Source organism: Gossypium hirsutum, chromosome D06 (genome assembly GCF_007990345.1).
Source record: "Gossypium hirsutum isolate 1008001.06 chromosome D06, Gossypium_hirsutum_v2.1, whole genome shotgun sequence".
NCBI classification, from domain to species: Eukaryota; Viridiplantae; Streptophyta; class Magnoliopsida; order Malvales; family Malvaceae; genus Gossypium; species Gossypium hirsutum.
The window spans coordinates 1,938,381-1,961,142 of record NC_053442.1 but is presented as its reverse complement, the minus strand read 5'-3'; the positions used below and the strand labels follow the sequence as shown (position 1 = coordinate 1,961,142).

At 33.4% G+C, this 22,762-nt stretch overlaps 1 protein-coding gene and 1 pseudogene across 1 annotated transcript; both read right to left on the bottom strand.

Annotated features, from left to right (window-relative positions):
• Window positions 1–965: 965 nt before the first annotated feature.
• On the bottom strand, window positions 966–9,412 carry LOC107940787 (protein ENHANCED PSEUDOMONAS SUSCEPTIBILITY 1-like; annotated as a pseudogene).
• Window positions 9,413–18,814: 9,402 nt separating this feature from the next.
• On the bottom strand, window positions 18,815–20,453 carry LOC107940785 (protein ENHANCED PSEUDOMONAS SUSCEPTIBILITY 1). Its single transcript, XM_016874236.2, has one exon. It carries the CDS (start codon window positions 20,356–20,358, stop codon window positions 18,991–18,993), a length of 1,368 nt encoding a protein of 455 aa, XP_016729725.2. The 5' UTR covers window positions 20,359–20,453; the 3' UTR covers window positions 18,815–18,990.
• Window positions 20,454–22,762: the final 2,309 nt, after the last annotated feature.

Here is a 22,762-nt window from a genome sequence, read left to right as displayed (position 1 = left end):
ACCCTTTTAAGATATAAATCCCAACAAACTCAATTAATAGCTCAAATCAACCCTCCAGTAAATAATTCTTGGCAAATTGAAGGATGAAAAATGGGTTCCCACGACTTCTTAAAGAAAATCGTGAAGAAAACTACTTCTAAAAACTATAATAAAGAAATCTTGCACAAGAAACAAACTCCCTGAATTGAAAACTTTATTAATGAAAACAGTTGTCTGCTTAATGAACAATGAATAAGCCTTTATATAATGGCTAGCTAAGTGCATCCAAATAAAACTCAAAAGTATAATAAAACTTCAATTAATCTAAACAAGTAATTTTAAACAAAACTTTCTTGTTAACATAAAACTACTAAATAACTTAAAATACTTAATAATTATAAAAAAAATTGTAATAAAAAATAATAAAATAATAAGAGATTATAAATACAATATTGGGCTATGTATAATAAAAATTAAGTCTAGGATCCGAACCCAATATAAAATGCCTAAGCTTGTTAACATTCTCTATATGGGCTTATCATCATAGATTGAGAGTTTAGGCCCACAAACAAAATTAATCCCTTTTAATTCATCCTTGTTCCAAAATCTATTGTCTTGAAGCTTTAACTCTTTTTCTCAATTTTTTTTTGTGATAAAGTCTTAAATGATTAAGTTGAGGTTTGACTTTAATTGCTTGAATTTGGATGTTGTGGTTGAGTCTTGAGGGAAACTAATCCCATCTCTATTATGACATTTGAATTGGACCGAATTGCTCGTATCAAATCTTAAATAAATTTTTATCTTAATTCTCCAAACATGATAATGAGTTTCTGTGAAAATAGGAACAATGTTGAAAAAGCATTGGAAGAAACCATTAAAATCACTCAAAAATAGTAGTAGAACCTCACAGCCCTCAAGAAGAAGCTCTTAATACCACTTTTGTTGTAGTTTTTGTTACAAAGAGAGGAAGAGAAGATACTAGAGAAGGCTATCTATTCAACTTCACACGCACATTCTTTTAAGTTTTACAGCTGCCTAACACTAGAATAAAAAAAGAAGAAGATAAAACATAAAGTAAAAAGAAACTTACAAAACAACTAGCATACAAAACATATGTATGATTTTCGATATCAAATTCAAAATACATCAGCAGAAACAACACTCATGAACTCTTCATCTGATTCAAGAGCTTTCATTGAAGACGGCGGAAGGCAAATTTCCAAGTCAACACTTCCACCACCTTCATGTCCTGGATACGACGAAACTTTCCCATCAAACTTATGAGCATATCCGCTTCGAAGCATCAATGCTTTCCCTAACCCAAACTCATTTTCATACATGTTGAACCTCGGCGAGCTTCCAAACATCACACTTTGAGGGTCAAAAAGCTGAGCAATCTGGTAAATGAAGGGTGAATCAAGCCAACCATTGACAAAACCACACTTGTTTATCTGTATGGTTAACCACAGCTTGGTGTAGTTTCCAAGCAGCCCAACCGAGATTATGGTCGAGCAGTTCACTAGCTGTGGTCACTGCTCTAACAGTTTGAATTGAGTTTCCAAAGTAATCTTGGGGTAAAGCTGGTTCTAGCCTTGACCTATTGTTTATAGCTAACCTACAACCAGTGACTGTTTCGTTTGGGAAACGACGTGCCTTTGTTATAGATCGCCATACAAATGCAGATAAAGACTGAAATGAGGATATTTTGGTGGTGTTGGATTCTGTGTTAGCCCTTTCTTTGAGCTTTGCAATGGATTTTGCTGAGAAATGGAACATTCTCTCTAAAAGCTCGGGTGCTTCAAATCTAGTGATGAATTCATCTTGGTTGGTGAAAGGAAGGTTAAGTAATGGACTATGACCCTCTGGAAACCATTTCTCTAGCACTGGCGGACGTGAGATTTTCATTTTAGTATCTCCTTGAGCTTGAAATATTTCGGATAATGTGTTGAAGAAATGCCAAAAGGTAGCTCCATCACCAAGAACATGGTTCATTGAACATCCTATGAACACCCCATCTACCAGTTCGGTGACCTGAATCGATAACAAAGGTCTGGTGTGACCATCATAGTTGATTGCTCGATCATGATCGAAGAACGATTGAACAACCAACGGAACATATGTAGGTGAAACAATGTCGGACACAGATAAATCAACAGCTGCATGTATAAATTTGGCTCCTGGGCTGCTATTACAATCCACAAACACGAAATGAGACTGGGTTTTCTTTTATTTTCGTTACGAGCCGACCTGATAAGGGATAGAAATGAACGAGGGCAATGGAAAGGGATTGCTTGAGCCGGTCCAAGACATTGTTGATCAAGTTTTCTTCACAACTATTCTCTGGTTTGGTATAGAGAAGACCCTTTTGGATGTACTGTACAGACAACATAACAAGATCCTGTTGTTCCAATAGGGTCGGAAGCGTGTAAATTATTGTACTAAAAAATCACACAAAGTTCAATTCCCAGGGAAGAGAGGTGGATCACATGGATCTCTTAAATACCAAGTCTTTCCTTAGACAGAATATCCCTTCTATAGTAATTTAATAGCACAATTAAATACTACTATTATACCCTCAAATATTGAAAGAAAAATAGGACAAGAAAGAACACAAGAGTTTTAACGAGGTTCGGTAAATTATACCTACGTCCTCGGGCACTAACACCAGATGATAACTTTACTATCTCCAAAATATTACAAACAAATAGAATTCCTTAAGAATTCTCAAATGGGAGAAGAGAGAAAACTAAGAGAGAAAGATTGGTTGGGATGGTTGAAATGAGAAATGGTTAGACCTATTTATAGTTGAGGTTCAGGGACTAACTTGCAAATGGCCTAAAAAATTAGGGACCAAAATTGCAATTATACCATTCAACTTTAAACTCAACTTGCCAACCACTTTTTACTTTCTTCTTTCGGTGCCAATTGCACCTCCCACCATTTTTGACTTTTCAACAATCTCCACCTTGAAGATTTGATTAGGATAATCACATCTTCACACACTTCCTTCAACTCCCCAAATTTGATAAAGCTATCTTTTGTAGTGCCTCCAAATGCGCTCTCGAGCGCCATACACCTAAAGGTGCTCAAATTTTCAGGATGTTAATCAAGTTCAAACAATGATTAAACTTGATTGTTGTTACCACCTTGGTCATCATATCTGCGGGATTATCTGCTGTCGGAATCTTCTGAAGTAGAATTTTTCCTTTTTCAAAGACTTCCCGCACAAAGTGATATCTTACGTCGATATGCTTGGTTCTTGAATGATAGACTTGATTTTTCGCTAAATGAATAGCACTCTGACTGTCACAATATAGACTAATGTGACTTTGAACAACTCCCAAGTCTTTCAATAATCCATTAAGCCAAATAGCCTCCTTAACAGCTTCTGTAACTGCCATATATTCTGCCTCTGTAGTAGACACAGCTACTGTAGACTGTAAGGTAGACTTCCAACTCACTGGGGCTTTCGCAAGAGTAAACAGATACCCCGTAGTTGAACGACGTTTATCTAAATCACCAGCAAAGTCGGAATCAACATATCCAACTAAAAACTGACCAAGTGCTTCATCCTGTTCAAAAATTAAACCAACATCTACGGTTTTTCGAAGATACCGTAGAATCCATTTCACAGCTTGCCAATGTCCTTTTCCAGGATCATGCATATACCTGCTCACAACTCCAACAGCTTGTGAAATGTCAGGCCTCGTACACACCATCGCATACATCAAACTCCCAACTGCATTAGCATATGGGACTTTTGCCATATATTCTCTTTCATCTTCAGTCTTCGGAGATAATTGAGCACTAAGTTTCAAATGAGAAGCAAGTGGGGTACTTACATGTTTTGTGTTTTCATTTACACCAAAACATTGTAATACTTTTTTCAGATATTGCTTCTGATTTAAACAGAGCTTGCCTCTCAGTCTATCTCTACTTATCTCCATGCCGAGAATCTTCTTGGCCTCACTTAGATCTTTCATCTCGAACTCTTGATTCAACTGAGCCTTCAGCTTATCTATCTCATTTTGGCTCTTCGAAGCGATTAACATATCATCAACATACAAGAGTAGATAAATGAAAGATCCGTCATGCAGCTTCTGCAAATATACACAATTGTCATATTTGCTTCTTGTGTACTTCTGCCTTCTCATAAAGCTATCAAATCGCTTGTACCACTGCCTCGGGGATTGCTTCAATCCATATAGCGATTTGTTCAGCTTACAAACCCAATTTCTACCACCAGCATCTGTGTATCCTTCGGGCTGAGTCATATAGATCTCCTCTTCTAACTCACCATGCAAGAAAGCCGTCTTAACATCAAGTTGAGCTAGCTCCAAATTCAACTGTACTACCAAGGCCAACAAAATTCTAATGGAGGAATGCTTCACAACAGGGGAAAATACATCATTGTAGTCAATTCCCTCCTTCTGAGCGTAGCCTTTAGCTACCAATCTTGCCTTGTAGCGAATATCCTTCTTGCTAGGAGATCCATCTTTCTTTGCGAATACCCACTTGCATCCGATTGCCCTTTTACCTTTCGGTAATTGCGCCAACTCCCAAGTATTGTTCTTCCGGAGAGACTGCATTTCTTCATCCATGGCGCTTTTCCATTTATCACTTTCTAAGCATTGCATTGCTTCTTGATAAGTGATAGGAATATCATCACCAACGGGAAGGGCGTAGGCCACCATATCAGTAAATCGAGCAGGTTTACGAATTTCTCTCCGTGGCCTTGCAACTGCAACTGGTTCTGGTGTACTTAGTGGTTCTTGGGTCAGAACCTCTTCAACCTCTAATTCCTCCATTGTGGCTGGAGAATTAGACTTATTAACTGGGCAAATCCCCATCTGCTCAAACTCCACTTGTTTTGGAGTACACTCCACCTGCTGTGGAGTATTGCTCGTCTGAATATCTTTATCTGTTACCTTTTTCAATGTGGCAGATTCATCAAAGGTAACATCTCTGCTACAGATCATTTTCTTTGTGCTTAAGCACCAAAGACGAAATCCCTTCACTCCAGAAGTGATTCCCATAAAGAGAGCTTTCTTTGCCCTCGGATCTAACTTTGACTCCTTCACATGGTAATATGCAGTGGATCCAAACACATGTAAGGAATCATAATCTGTAGCCGGTTTTCCAGACCATACCTCCATAGGAGTTTTTCTTTCTAATGCAGATGATGGCAAACGATTAACAAGATGGCCAGCGTATGTCACAGCCTCAGCCCAAAATTGCTTGCCCAACCCAGCATTGGACAACATACATCGAACTTTCTCCAGCAATGTTCGATTCATACGCTCTGCCACTCCATTCTGTTGTGGTGTATCCCTAACTGTGAAGTGTCGAACAATACCATACTCTTGGCACACATCGAAGAACGGATCACTTTTATATTCCCCTCCATTGTCCGTCCTAAGCGGTTTGATTTTTTTGCCAGTCTGGTTTTCGATCATAGTTTTCCATTTAAGAAAAACTCCAAGCACTTCATCTTTAGTTTTCATGGTATACACCCAAACTCTTCTGGAAAAGTCATCAACAAAAGTAACAAAGTAGTGTTTTCCTCCCAACGAAGGTGTTTTGGAAGGCCCCCACACATCTGAGTGAATATATTCCAAAATACCTTTTGTATTATGGATAGCAGTGCCGAATTTCACTCTCTTTTGCTTTCCCAGAACACAGTGCTCACAAAATTTTAATTTGCAAGCCTTTGCACCTTTCAACAATCCTTGCTTTGCCAGAATTTGCAAGGATTTTTCGCTGGCATGTCCCAACTTCATATGCCACAACTGCATTGAGTCCAAGTCTTTGTTACCGGAAGCTGCAGCGACTGCTCCAATAACTGTACTACCTTGGTAGTAATACAAGTTATTTTTCCTGATGCCCTTCAATATCACAAGTGCGCTAGATGTCACTTTCAAAATCCCATCTCTCATAGTAACAACTGAACCATTGGATTCCAAGGCTCCCAATGAGATGAGATTTTTCTTCAAACTGGGCACGTACCGAACATCAGTCAGAACTCTGGTTGATCCATCTTGATTCTTTAATTGGATTGAACCTATCCCAACAGTTTTACAGGCATTGTCATTGCCCATATAAACAACTCCTCCATTTAGTTCTACTAAATCAGAGAACCACTCCCGGTTAGGGGACATATGATAGGTACAACCCGAATCCAATATCCACTCATCTGAGTGGAACGACGATGATGATGCAACTAGTGATAGTTTAGAGTCACTGGTATCATGCTTTGCAACACAAGCATCTACAGCAGCTTTTCCCTTACTCTTCAGCTTTGGACAATTTTTCTTCCAGTGGCCTTTCTCATGACAAAAAGCACATTCATCTTTCCCGAGTCTGGACTTTGACTTTGATCTCCCCTTTTGAGTTTTCTTCCGAGTGTATGAACGACCTCGGACTACTAAAGCTTCTGTATCTCTGATTGAGTTTTTCTGTTTGTCCTTCTTTCTCTGTTCATAACTGTATAAGGCCGCACAGACTTCGCTCAGAGATATATCACTCCTGCCATGAAGTAGAGTAGTTTCTAGGAACTCAAACTCCTCAGGAAGTGACCCCAACAGCATCAAAGCCAAATCTTCATCTTTGAATGTCTCATCCATATTCAGCAAATCAGTGACTAACTGATTAAATTTGGTGATGTGATCATTCATTGTGGTACTTGAGACGTATGTGAAGCGAAACAGTCTTTTCTTCAAGTGGAGCTTATTTTGACTGTTTTTCTTCAAAAAATTTTCTTCAAGTGCCACCCACAACTTATTTGCAGAAGTCTCCTTTGAAAAAGCATACCTCTGCTCTCGAGAAAGGCATGATCGAATTGTGCCACATGCCAACCGATTGATCGCCTTCCAATCTTTCTCCTGTACATCATCTGGTTTCTCTTCATCAATGGCAATGTCTAGACCCTGCTGAAAAAGGGCATCTAGAACCTCACTTTGCCACATACCAAAATGGCCCGTGCCATCAAAGATCTCCACGGCCAATCTTGCATTTGCAATTGTCGGTCTTGTCCACATGGACGATGTTGAAGCTCCTACACCGACCGTTTTCTCCATAATCTTTCAATATATACCTAAGAAAATCTTTTCTGATTTGGAAGATCAGTTTAAACTGCAACCACAGAGCATACTACGATTAACCTTCGGCTCTTGATACCACTTGTTGTTCCAATAGGGTCGGAAGCGTGTAAATTATTGTACTAAAAAATCACACAAAGTTCAATTCCCAGGGAAGAGAGGTGGATCACATGGATCTCTTAAATACCAAGTCTTTCCTTAGACAGAATATCCCTTCTATAGTAATTTAATAGCACAATTAAATACTACTATTATACCCTCAAATATTGAAAGAAAAATAGGACAAGAAAGAACACAAGAGTTTTAACGAGGTTCGGTAAATTATACCTACGTCCTCGGGCACTAACACCAGATGATAACTTTACTATCTCCAAAATATTACAAACAAATAGAATTCCTTAAGAATTCTCAAATGGGAGAAGAGAGAAAACTAAGAGAGAAAGATTGGTTGGGATGGTTGAAATGAGAAATGGTTAGACCTATTTATAGTTGAGGTTCAGGGACTAACTTGCAAATGGCCTAAAAAATTAGGGACCAAAATTGCAATTATACCATTCAACTTTAAACTCAACTTGCCAACCACTTTTTACTTTCTTCTTTTGGTGCCAATTGCACCTCCCACCATTTTTGACTTTTCAACAGATCCCATGTTGTCAAATAGTAAGGCTGTTTTGATTGATCAGAAAAATGTTGTGGTGTAACATAGCATTCTGAGATGATTCGAACTGTTGATTGTTCCATTTCTTCTTTGGGTTACTAGAGAGCAAGAGGGTAGAGTATACTTAGATTGGAATAGCAGGGTTGTTGAACACTGAAGCAATGATGTGTTTATATATATAGTGCTTCGTCTACTTTTGATTCAGCTTTATTTGGTTGTTCAATTGCAGAACCAATTAAATTATTTTTTTAATTGGAAAAATTTTAAAAAATATAGTTTATATACAAATAAATTATGTTTCATCATTTCTACCTGAATAAATATTGATTTAATTTATTTTGAAATAGACTTTACATTTCGAAAGCACATGCATGACATTAAAACTCCAACGGTTGAGTATGACTCCTATTTCAGAAATAATTTTCAGTTAAACTCTGTTTATTTGTTTTAATCAAACTCTGATTAGTCTAGATTATTTTATTATTATTTGACATATAAATTTAGCCTATAAATAGACTCTTTTACAACTTTAAAAAAATACACCCATTAGAGATTAGAACTCATAACACATTTAAAGAATTTTGTGTTTACGTTTTGAGGGTTTTTTGTTTTCGGATTTTGTTTTTATCTCAATCTTTTATACTTTTCGTTCTTTTGCTCAGGTCGATCCCAACACCAACCAACCTTGAAAATCTGACAAATATTAGAATTTATTTATCTTTCAAGGAAGAATATGGAATTCTCTAATCAAAGTCTCTTTCAATTAGGCCAAACAATATATATGCCTTAAGGTTGTACAGCCCAATTTCAAGCCCAGGCCAATTAACCCCTAACCTAAACTAAACCTTACCCACCAGCCCAAACCCGAACAGCCCAATTCCAAACCCACCTAGACTAAACCCAAACTCGAAGCCCAGTACCCAAGGCCCAATTTCCCCAAAAAAATCTGCCTAGGGTTTTAGAAATGAAACCCTAGGCGCTGCCCCTAGGGTCTTTAACCCTTGGCCTTCTGCCACCGCCGCCGGATGTCCCATCCGCGTCCATCACTGCCCATCCACTTGCACCGCCACCTGCAAAGAAGAAAAGCAAGCAAAGACAGACAAACAATAGCAAGAATCGGCTATAAAAAGCCAAAGAAAATGTTATTAGAGGTTCTTCTTCCGATTTTTGTAAAAAAAACACATTAGCAAAAGAAATAAAAAACAAAAAAATAGATTCAAGGTGATTTTCTTTTTTTCTTTCATTTTTTTTCGATTTTGTAGATCCGTTTTTTTTTCTTTTGTTTACACATATAAATAAAGATAATAAGAAAATGGGAGAGAAACTCACCGGGGGGGGTCGCTGGCTTTCTCCTCGTCGGAGGTTCCTTCTCCAGTGACTAAACTGACTATAGGGGAGCCTAACGGCCTTTCCCTTTTTGTTTTTTGGACGTTTTGAAGACAGATTCGGGCTTAGGGGGTCAAGTTTTTTAAAAAAATGTATTTTTACCCTCGCCGACCACCGTACACGGCGTCGCCGGCGTCGGCGATCAACGGTCGATTCGGTGGCCTCGGCCGGACCCGAGGTTGGAGAAAGGGGGGCTTGAGAGTTTTTTAAGGTTTTTTCTTGAGAAAAAGAAAAAAAATGAGGAATTTTGAAAAAAAATTTGGCTTTTATAGCCTTTACCAAACGGCGCCATTTGAGGCCCCCTGACCCGCGCGGTGACCGGACCTAGGGGAAGGATCTGCGTGTTTTCTTCAAATGGAATATTTGTGTGCGCAGTCCCTCCGACTTTGCAGCGTGTTGCAATTTGGCCCTTATTATTATTATTTTTATTTTAATTTAGCCACAAAGTTTTATTTTTGTCTCATTTTGGTCCACTGCAGCGCAACGTTTTGGGGCTTTGGTTTATTTACCATTTTGGTCCCCCCTCTTTCGGCGCGTGTCGCAATTTAGTCCTTTTCGTCTTTTTTATTTCGAATTCGTCTAGTATTTTTGTTTTTATTTCGATTTAGTATGTTTATTAGCAATTTTATTATTTTGTTCATTATCTCAATGTTATTTATTATTATTATTATTATTATTATTATTAATTACCATTAGTTTTATTTCCCTTTTATTTAATCATTACAATTGTGTTAATTCATTAACTAGTTTTTTTTATTAGGGTAAACTACACCCATGCTCACTTTTGTTTACCTCAGGTTACATTTTAGTCACTTATGTTTGAAATGTTATGTTTTAGTCACTTACGTTATCGCGTTGTAACATTTTAGTCACGGAGTCATTAATTGTCATTAACGGTATAACAGTAAGCTGACGTGGCACATTAAATCATCATTTCAAACAAAAATTTTACAATTGGTCCCCATATTTTTTTGCTTTGAACAATTTAATTTTTTTTCTTTTATATTCTTTTAACTTTTCCTTTTTCTTTTTAATTCTCTTATACTTCTCCCTCTATTTTCCTACCTTCTCCATTTCTTTTAACATATCAAGAAGTCGAATTGGCAGTGAAGAAAGAAGCATGGTATGGGTTTATGGGTTTTGGTTATAGACAATGATGACTTTTGACTTTTTACTTCATTTTTCACTGCCAATTCGACTTCCTGATATGTTAAAAGAAATGGAGAAGGTAGGAAAATAGAGGGAGAAACAGAAGAGAATGGAAAATAAATAACTAAAAGAGAGAAAAGTTTAAAGAACATAAAAAAAATTAAATTGCTCAAAACGAAAAAAAATATGGAGATCGATTGCATAATTTAACTTAAATTTTTTGTTTGAAATGATTATTTAACGTGCCACGTCAGCTTACTGTTACTCCGTTTAACGGAAATTAACGACTCAGTGACTAAAATGTTACAACAGGATAACGTAAGTGACTAAAACGTAACATTTCAAACATGAATGACTAAAATGTAACCTAAGGTAAACAAAAGTGACCATGGGTGTAGTTTACCCTTTTTTATTATTTTAGCTTTATTATATATATATGTAGATATATTTACATACTCTTATATTATAAGCTTAAAGTATATATATACATGTCTTTTCCTTATTTCTCGTAGTCATATATATACACATATATGTTTTTTTTAATATATATACATGTGTATATTTTTTATAATTTATTCATACATATATGTACGTATCTATATACATATATATATTTATTTTATTTTATAATATTTATACATACTTACACATCTTATTTATATCTTATGATTTCTATATATGTATATACATATATCTTTTTACATTTTTATAATTCTATTCATTTTATTTTTTTTATTATTGGTTTGAAGGAATGCTTTAATTTTATTTGCTAGTATACATTGTTATTTCGCATGTTATTGATCTGTCCATTTTATTTATTTTATTTTAGTTGCTTTTGCTCGTATTATTTTTATACTTTCGTATTCATTATGATATTGCCATGCATATCAACAATGTAATTTGTTTTCACATTCTTTTATTACGACTTCGTGTTTCATTTTACTCGATATGTCAAAACTTGTTTTAAAAAAATGGCATTTCGTGTTTAGATTCGAGAAGGTCGTACCCTAACTTACTGGGTTTCGATTTTCACAATAGATCTAAATAAGTGAATTTTCTCAAACTAAAGTTTCAAACGATCTCGGGAATTAAAAAGAGGTCGTGTCCTAACTTACTGGGCATGATCCTTTTTTTCTCAAGTTCTAAATGATCTCGAGATTTGAAAAAAAGACCGCGTCCTAACTCACTAGTCGTGATCCCCCTTTTTAAATCCGAGATAGCTAAATATCTTTTAAATAAGTAAATTTTTTGCATTCGTTCACGTATCGGGAATTCGAGACATTGTGTCCTAACTCACTGGATATGATGCTTTCTTTCTCGATTAACGTAAAATATGCCCATTTTCCCAAAAATTTGCAACAAATTAATACAAGGATAGTATTTTTAAATTCTTCAAAGTTTTCAATTTTCGACATTAAGGCATTAACTAATCAACTAGGTACCAATTTTGGGCGTTATGAGGGTGCTAATCCTTCTTTGTACGTAACCGACTCTCGAATCTGTTTTTCTGAATTTTGTGGACCAAAATCGCTGTTTTAATAAAATCAAATCGTTTATTAAAAACAACCACTTTTCGAGGTGATCCAATCACACCTTATTAAAAAGGATTGGTGGCGACTCCCGTTTTCGTTTTCGTTTTCAAAATCCAAGTCGACCCCCTTTTTTTCATCAAAAAAATGGTGTCAACAAAGGTAAATGAATTCAACTTTCAAACCCCATTATCACCTCCGCCTAAGTTTAGTAATTGGATCCAGCTAAATTCCAATGAAGTTGTTAAAGAGAGTGCTAGGATTGCTATGATTGGGGTATTCTTCGTGATAAATACAGAAGTTGAATTATTGGGTATAACCGATTGATAAACACATCTACAGTTCTTGATGTTGAATTGTGGGGCATTTTTTAAAGTGTGGCAATGGATAAGGGATTTGACAGAATTCTTATCATTTCAGGCAATCAAGAGGCTATCCAAGCGATTCAAGGGAATGTTACCAAGATGTCGAATTTCGCTTTGGTCAGAATAATCATATTTCTCTTAGTTAAAATGAGTTTTTGGTTAATCCAACACATTCCCAGAGACTATAATAAATAAGCAGATAGTCTAGCCAAAATGAGAGTTAGTAATAATGGTTGTATCCAATTTTTCAGACGTCTCTTTGGGGGCATGGGTGTACCACTAAGTAATTTTTTGTAATGTTTTTATTTCACCAAAAAGATGAGGTTTTTTTTAGAAAAATATCCAATTTTTTTTATTTACAAAAATGATTCATCTTAAAAATTATGTACGTAAATGATCTGTTTTGAATAATGAACCCTGGTGCTACGTTGCCATTGGTGGCACCAGTATGTGTATCCCTACTTAAAAATGTCGGTATTCTAGAGGAAAAAGAAAAAAAATATTTTAATGGGTGTCGTCGTAGTCATTGGCAGCATCGATTTTTTGTGATTAAAAAGTTGACTTTGTTTTTTGGTCCCGTTGTTGCCATTGGCAGCATTGGACATTTTTTGTCAAGAAATTTGAATGGAACCTTCGTCATCGAGTGAAGAAGCATGAGGACAAAGAAGAAGAAAAAATGATATATACTTAGCTAAAAACAAAAACCCCAATGGTGAAAAAGGTGAATCTAGAATTAGAAAAAGAAAATTGAAAAACTTCCAAGAAAATAGAATTTTACGAAAGAGATCGAAGAAAAATTGGAATAAAAAAAAGGGTTAGATAATTGGATTAATTAGCATTAACATCATTAATTAATGCAATTAACACCATTTTTGAACCTTTTTCATTGAAAGATTTTAATCAAAAGCTCCATTCGAGTTTTCTACTTCAGCATAAAATTGAATCCGTTAGCAAGGAAAAAAATTAATTGCATTAATTAACAGATTTTAATTGCATTAATTGATTGTGTTAATGCTAATTAAACCAATTATCTAAGTTTTCTTTATTATTTCATCTTTTCTTCAAATTTCCCCATATTTTTTTTTATTTTTCTCAGAAGTTTTTCAGTTTTCTTTCTATCCTTCTCGATTCATCTTTCTCACCATTGGAGTTTCTGTTTTTAGCTAGGTATATATATATTTTGTCATCATGCTTCTTCACTCGACGACCAATGTACCATTCAAATTTTTTGACAAAAAAAAGTTAGGTACCACTAATGGCAACGACGACACCAATCTAACTTCCATTCTTTTAAAATAAAAGCAACAGTGCTGCCAATGGCAATGGTGACATCCATTAAAATATATATTTTTTTCTTTTTCTCCTAGAATACCTGTATTTTGAAGTGGGTCTATAAATACACATACTGGTTTCGCCAATGGCAATGACAGAACCCAAAGAAATTATTTTTTATTTCCACGGATCAATCATTGGGTGATTGTGATGGGTGGTGCCACCAATGACAATGACAACCCCGAAGTTTACTATTCAAAACGAATAATTTACGTATATGATTTTCATGGTGGGCCATTTTCATAAATAATTAAAAGTTTTGTGTTATATTTATAAAAAAATGTAACACCTCTAACCTCTCTCTGTCGTCAGATTAGGGTCACGGGCATTATTAAAAAATCATAACAATTAATCAATCATAATTAAAAATGTAAGTTAACCATTAACATTATATTATACAAGGGCAGGTCATGACAATCTAATACTTTCATACTAGAGTCTTATACAATCGAAAAACGAATCATGCTATGCAATGCTAAACTTGATCTTCCAGTGCCTACACTCTTATCACTATTTATCATTGCTAAGCTTGGTCTTCCACTGTCTACAGTCTTATCACTATTTATTCCCTCTTGAAAGCTAGAAGTTGGATACATAACAAAACTATTCCATCGATGATATTAGTAGAATGACCTACTTCACCTAATTCAAGTTTGCTAATTCACTCCAAATTAGAGTAAAAATAATCCTATAGGCCTTAATTTGAGTCTATATATCCCTAAATATAGCTTACCAACAAACATGGACTAATTTGGAACAATTCTGAGAGTTTTAGGGCAATTTCAAAAATACCTAGAAACAAGGGACACATGGCCGTATCGTGTGACTTTCAAAGTTGGGACACACGATCGTGTCCCAACCCATGTCTCTGCCCGTGTAACTCATTGACTTGAAACACATGATTGTGTCCCAGCTCGTGTCCCTGCCCGTGTAACTCACTGACTTGGGTCACACGACCATGTCGCAGGCCGTGTGCCAGTCCATGTGGAAACAACATCTATACTATTTTTCAGCATGATCAGGGCACATGCCCGTGCATGTTGCCCGTGTGTGACAAAATGTGTCCCAGGCCTTGTGTACCTAAATGTACTTTAAAACTCAAGTTTACCAAATTGGATTTACTTGGACATTAAGCAACCAATTCACTAGTCATTTAACCTATTTAAAATACAATTAAATATGCTCAAAAAAAGCCAAAACAACCATCCTAAGTGCCTAACCAATATACCCTCATTGGTATCACATTTTATAGCTTCAAACATATTAACAAAACATCATTCATTCAAAACCTTCACTTATACCAAATTTGCCATGACTAATATTTAGCTACTTAGGTTACCAAACCTCAAGCTAAATACATACCAAACTTTAAGCTAAGCTATCATATCAAACATAGCCTCAACCTGAACCATATATACAAATAACCATCAGTTCACTTGAAAACCAAAATATCATCACATTATAAACAACCGCAAACAAAGGACCTCCTAGGTACATGTCATTACAAAATAAAACATAATCACACTTAAGCTCGGGATTGTTGTTGGATGTTGAGCCAACAATAAGCTGAAGGTACCTAACCTGCGCACGAGAAACAAAATCGCACGCTGAGTATAACTTAATGGTATTTCTATAATCCGAACAATTTGGACTTTATATAAGTAATTAGGGTCTGTTTGTTTACATGTAAAAGGTTTTACGGAAAATGTTTTATGCATTTCCCTGTGTTTATTTCATAGAAAATAGCTTGGTCAACAGAAAATGACTTACAGGTCAACAACGTAAAATAAGCCATTTTTCCTGTAAAATGACTTACCCTTTTGAAAAGCATAAGTCATTTTCTGGAAAAGAGCTCCTCTATAGATAACTTTATTTTTATATAAAAATTAATTTAAATCAAGCTTACTATTATTATATTGATAATAAATTTTGTTTTTATTTTTAAAAATATTTAAAAATATTTAAAAATATTATATTTTAAATATTATTAAACATACATATTTAATTATTTATATTTAGTCATAAAATAAATTATTAATATAATAAATATAATTTATTATCTTATTAAATTATTTAATATTTCAATTTTATTTTAATATTATATTTAATAATAATTTTAAATAATATTATTCACATATTATTGAAAATATTCAATATTAATATTTTAATAATAAATATTTATTACAATTATAAATATATTAATACTAAATATTTTGTAGTATAAAGTTTAAAATATGTCATAAGTCTATGTACACTTCACAGATTTGCAATTTAGTCTTTGTACTTTTATTTTCAAGAATTTAGTCCATTTACTTTTCAAATTTAAAAATCAAGTCCAATTGTTGACATCGTTAAATTTTTTTGTCAATTTTGTAGATGTCACATGTTAATTAAAAAATATTCACTTGGTAGTCATGTAATTAAAAAATGAGTTGTAATGAACCTGAATTTAACATAATATTTTTAATATATGCAAAAACAATGTAAAATATAAAATTATAGCTAAAAATAAATTCAATTAAACAATGAAAAAAATAAGAAAATCTCAAATGTATGCTTGTTTCATTGAAAACAACTTTTATGAAATATTTTTAAGAAATCTACCAAACAACATAAAATATTTTACACAAGTTCATTTAAACACCAGAAAATATTAGCTTTTCCAGAAAAATAAATCATTTTCTAGAGATCATTTTCCGGAAGTCATTTTCAGTGGAACAAATGGAGCCTAAAATGTAAGAATGCAACAAATAATGTTATGAACATATGTTTCAAATCAATAATATAAATTTGCTCATTCTTTACTCACATCCACTAGATTCCACATGTTTTGGTACTTGACAATGACATTTGCATATTTCAACTCATGCAATGGCATGATTCATCTCTTTGATCAATACTTGAATTCATTTCAAAATTCACATCTCATTTCATCATTTCATTTCTCATCCCATATTCATTTCTCATCTTTGTCATCTCAATATCAACACATAAATTTATTATTTAATTTCCCCTATTAACACAACTTAGACTCGGACTCGAACTCGGACTCGAACTCGGATGGATACATATATTCAACTAACACACCAGTTTGGCACCTAGTGCCTCATTGGATAAAAACTGCGCCCCACGCTATATAAGTTGACACCCAGTGTCTCATCGATTAAACCGAAGCAAATTGGCACCTAGTGCCTCATCGACTCAAGGTCGAAGAAATCCCTAAACTCTTTCTATCCTATGGCATGCCATTTATATCCGAGCCCGAAACAGTTAATAGGGTTTCATTTCACTTTTAAATACATCTAATGTCCCAATCTCATATATATTCACATAAGCAACACATTTCATAATATGCAAAATTAGTCAATTCCAATTAACCATGGATTCAATTCAACCCAAAGTACAAGAGTACTCACCTCACATGCTTACCATACATAACAACTCAATATGCAATAGTTTATAACTAAATTTGGATTATAGAAACACAAATCGTATATTCCAAGTTACTCGACGTAGACCTTGTCTTTTACCCTTCTTACTCGAGGATTCTGAAACGACATTTGCTACGGAATAAAATAATTACAATTAATTAATAACATACCACTCAATTCACAAAAAAATCAATTTTTCTACTATATTTTGTTTAATCCTCAATTTAGTTCCTAAACTGAGACTAAATTTAATATCCATATTTAACCTCAAATTTTTATACAAATTTCACTCCAAGATAAATTTAGTTCATTATTTTCAATTACACCCCTTAATTTTAAAATTTTCACAATTTAGTCCATATTGCTCAAAATTAATAATTTACTCCACAATTTAGTCCTTTTCCACTTCTAACTTAAAAATCTATCAATAAAATCCTTAAAGCTTAAACTAATCAACAATGATAACATCATCAATCTTAAACAATACTAAAAATTACAATATGAGTTGAGTAGCTCTAAGTACCAAAATTCTAAAAACATAAAAGTTATAAAAAAATACTAAATTACACGAAAAAAATTAAATTACACTAACCAATTTAGATTTGAACTCCAAACCCCTAAACCGTGCGTGTTGTTTTTTTTCTTTTCTTTCTTTGATTTGCGTGCAATAATCTCTTTCTACCTTCTTTATTATATCTTTTATTATGATCTCATTTTATTTCTTCTTCATATTATAATATACATACATTAAGGTTAACTTATATATATATAATATACACATGCAATTCCATTAAGCCTTAACCGGCCAGCGCTCACCATTTAAAAATGGTTTATTTGCTACCTTAGTCCATCATATTTACTTCAATTTATAAATCAACTTTCAACAGCTACGCGATTTAGTCTCTGTACCTTAATAACTCCTAATTTCATGAAAATTACTTATCCAAAATTTAATTCGTCTCTAAACTAACTTCATAAATATTTAATAAAAATATTTACAGGTCCAGTTTATAGGAACGTAGTCTCGTAAATACACTTTTTGACACCCCTGACTATCGATCTTTATAAAAAAAAAGCCTAATAAATGAATGGTTTTGGGAAAAAAACAACTAACTTTCTTGTGTAGAGAAACCTAATTTTAGGCTGATTTTTTATTTAGTATTTGAACCATGAGATTCGAAACCATACTAAAATCCTTCATTTTGAAATTCGTTATTTTTTCGCTTTAGGAGATAGGCTCAGTTTTCTCACAAAGTCATAATAGCATCAAGTAAAAAAAGACTCGTTGATTAGATATTGTGCAATGTACAGTTGGAAGAACTGATGCATCCATAATTGTTGTAATCATCTACCAAATAACAAGTTGGCGTGACTAATTGAGTGAGTGATTAGATCTGTCAAGGAAAATAGCAATCGAGTTTAAACGATCTATGCGGTTGAGACCATTAATTCGAGTTGCGTCTTTCTAATTCGCAAGGCAACAGATGAGTTAAATTGTCTATGCGTGTTTTAGGGTTGTTCGCTCGGTTAGGATTAGTTATGGGGCATTTCTACAGTTATTTTACACATGGAAGGCTGGTGGCTAAAGGCGTTTCCTTGATCACTATAACCAAACTTACCAGTTATTTTAAGAATGTTATTAGCATGTTCAAATTGATGATACAAGTAGCAAAAAAAAATGATGATATCACTAGTGATTATTGTTAAAGTAATTATGACATTGATATTTTTACTCAATAATATAATAAAAGCATATAAAAATTCAATCAATCATGTTCAACTAATAACAAATATTTTACAATTTTTTTATAAAAAAATTCACTTTAATGATAGAAACTAAATGAATTATCAATTTCAACATTCTAACAACATTATAAAAAATATAGAATTAAATAATGTGAAATGAAATTATAGAAATACTAAAATCATAGTTAAAGCAATCCAAATTTAGTGGTGGTTGTTAGAAGGAATAATTATTTGGTTTTTGTCAAATCATGAAAATTAAAGCTAATTATTATCAAAAGCTAATTTTTCTATCCATTCCACCCACAATATATTTTATTATCAAATATCAATTCCACCAGAAGAAACAACACTCATGAACTCTTCATCTAATTCAAGAGCTTTCATTGAAGATGGCGGAAGGCAAATTTCCAAGTCAACACTTCCACCACCTTCACGTCCTGGATACGACGAAACTTTCCCATCAAACTTATGGGCATATCCGCTTCGAAGCATCAATGCTTTCCCTAACCCAAACTCATTTTCATACATGTTGAACCTCGGCGAGCTTCCAAACATCACACTTTGTGGGTCAAAAAGCTGAGCAATCTTGTAAATAAAGGGTGAATCAAGCCAAGCATTGACGAAACCACGCACTTGTTTATCTGTATGGTTAACCACAGCTTGGTGTAGTTTCCAAGCAGCCCAACCGAGATTATGGTCGAGCAGTTCACCAGCTGTGGTCACTGCTCTAACAGATTGAATTGAGTTTCCAAAGTAATCTAGGGGCAAAGCTGGTTCTAGCCTTGACCTATTGTTTATAGCTAACCTACAACCAGTGACTGTTTCGTTTGGGAAACGACGTGCCTTTGTTATAGATCGCCATACAAATGCAGATAAAGATTGAAAGGAGGAGATTTCGATGGTGTTGGATTCTGTGTTAGCCCTTTCTTTGAGCTTTGCAATGGATTTTGCTGAGAAATGGAACATTCTCTCTAAAAGCTCGGGTGCTTCAAATCTAGTGATGAACTCATCTTGGTTGGTGAAAGGAAGGTTAAGTAATGGACCATGACCCTCTGGAAACCATTTCTCTAGCACTGGCGGACGTGAGATTTTCATTTTAGTATCTCCTTGAGCTTGAAATATTTCGGATAATGCATTGAAGAAACGCCAAAAGGTAGCTCCATCACCAAGAACATGGTTCATTGAACAACCTATGAACACTCCATCTACCAGTTCGGTGACCTGAATCGATAACAAAGGCCTGGTGTGACCATCATAGTTGATTGCTCGATCATGATCGAAGAACGATTGAACAACCAACGGAACATATGTAGGTGAAACAATTTCGGACACAGATAAATCAACAGCTGCATGTATAAATTTGGCTCCTGGGCTGCTAGTACAATCCACAAACACGAAATGAGACTTTGGGTTTTCTTCTATTTTCGTTACGAGCCGACCTGATAAGGGATAGAAATGAACGAGGGCAATGGAAAGGGATTGCTTGAGCCGGTCCAAGACATTGTTGATCAAGTTTTCTTCACAACTATTCTCTGGTTTGGTATAGAGAAGACCCTTTTGGATGTACTGTACAGACAACATAACAAGATCCCATGTTGTCAAATAGTAAGGCTGTTTTGATTGATCAGAAACATGTGGTGGTGTAACATAACATTCTGAGATGATTCGAACTGTTGATTGTTCCATTTCTTTTATTGGGTTGCTAGAGAGGAAGAGGGTAAAGTATATTTTGATTGGATTAGCAGGGTTGTTGAATATTGATGCAATGTTGTGTTTATATATATACATATATCGGTTGCTCAAATGGAAGGTAAAAACCTATTTTGCTTTGTCTACTTTTGATTCACTCCTTGGCTTTATTTGCTTGTTGAATTGCTGGGAATCGAGTCAAATATTTGAGCAATATTGTTTATATATTATATAATTTGCGTATTATATGCATGATTGAACCAATTAAATTATCTTTTTTATGTTGAACTGATCCCCAAAAAAAAAAATTCATAATCTTTTGTCTAAGGAAAACAATAGTTTATACACAAATAAATTATATTCTATTACTTTTTTCCGGTTAAATTATCAAAATAGATATTTTTATTTATTTCAAGTTACATTTAAGTTATTTATATTTGAAATTTTAAGTTTTAATCATTTTTATTATTGTTTTGCTATGAAAAGGTCACTTTGACGTGACAATTAAAATGAGTTTTACATGCCGATATTAATATTTAACTATTGTTTTTTTTACATTCATGTTGGCATGTAAACCTATTTTAACTGCTACATCAGATTGTTATTTGAGAGGTAATAAATCTTAACGGCAGGATGGCCATTTCATAACAAAACGATAACATAAATGACCAAAATATTTCAAATATAAATAATTAAAATGTAACTTGAAACAACGAAAATTTTTACCCATTTTTTTCTGAATAAATATTGATTTTATTTATTGAAAAACATTTGGAAAGCATGCATGACATAGAAACTCCAACCTACCTAGAAAATCTGACAAATTAAAATAATAAATGAATGCTGTGGGAAGAAACCACGAACGTTCTTGTATAGAGAAACTTAACAACTAAAGAGACAAAAACTCTACCTACTTAAAAGATTAGAAAACTTACCGGCCTACTATAATCTTTTCAAAAGCCGTCCCTTTAGGGGAAATTTTCTCTTTTTTTGTTTCCTTCTTGGTTTTAATAATACGCTTAATCAATATATTTTTATTATTTATTTTTATTAATTTTAATTTTTTATTTAATTTGACTTTTAATTGTTCATTTTTTATGTTTAGATGTGAGCGTCCAATTGAATTGAGTCGAAATTGAGTGAAAGAAATTCGAGTTGATGAGTTTTATTTTATCATCCTAATTTGATTTGAAATTTTTTTGAATCGAGTCGAGTGAAATAAAATTTGAGTCGAGTTGAATCGAGAGAAATTGTTCGAGTTAAATTAAAAAAATTAAACATTAGCTTTTTTTGAAATTTTTATAAACTTTTTAAAAAATATAAATTTTAGAATTTTTATAAATATTTTAAAATCTAAAAATTATTTTGAATTATTTTGTAATTTTTGTTGAGAGAGTGACCAATTTGCTCATTTTCAAACTTGACAAAGACCAAAAAGGTATTTACACCAATTTGTTATTCGAATTGTAAAATTCAATACTTGTATTTTTATTTTATTTTAGGCTTATTTTTTTATCTAATTTTTGAATCGTGAAATTTGAAACTATATTCAATACCTGTATATTGATATTCATTATTTCTCCAGTTTAGGAAATAGGCTCAACCATCTCACTAAGTCATAATAGCATCAAATGAATTAGGATCCGTTGATTCGATGTTATGCGACCTGTAGTTGGAAGAATTGATACGATCTGCAATTATTGTAATCAATTTACCAAAGAACAAGTTGACGTGATTAATTGAGTGAGTGGTTAGATCCATCAAAAGAAATAGTAATCAGATTTAAATGCTTTGTGCAGTTGAGACTGTTGATTTGAGCCAGTGTTACTACCAAATAACAAGTTGATGTGCTAATTGAGTGGTGTCATTATCGTTTTGTTATAACTTGAATTTTTTTCTTCAAAAAGTCGATACTTTAATAATCCATCATATTTTAGACACTTCAAACTTACCAGTGCTATAATCTCCAATTATTGAATTTTATTTTTAATGATAAAATCTTAATTTTAATTGATATATAATTGTAACACTCATTAAACGATAATCGATTTAAAATAATATATGTTATTAATAATTAATATACTCTATTGTGTAATTCAAACCAATAAAAATTCTATTATACAACAAAAAAATATTATTGATATGATTTTATATATTATTTTAACTATATAATTCAAATTAGTAAAACTTTTATTATTTTTAAAAAATATTTATTTAGAGTCATTTTATTAATTAAATGAATATTACAAAATATTCTCGATTCAAAAGTTCTTTCGAACTCGTGCTTATATATATATATTATAGATATATACACCTTTAGATATTTAATATAAGATACAAATTAAAATATAGGGTAAACTACTCAAATAGTCACCCAAATTTTAATATGTTTCTATTTTGG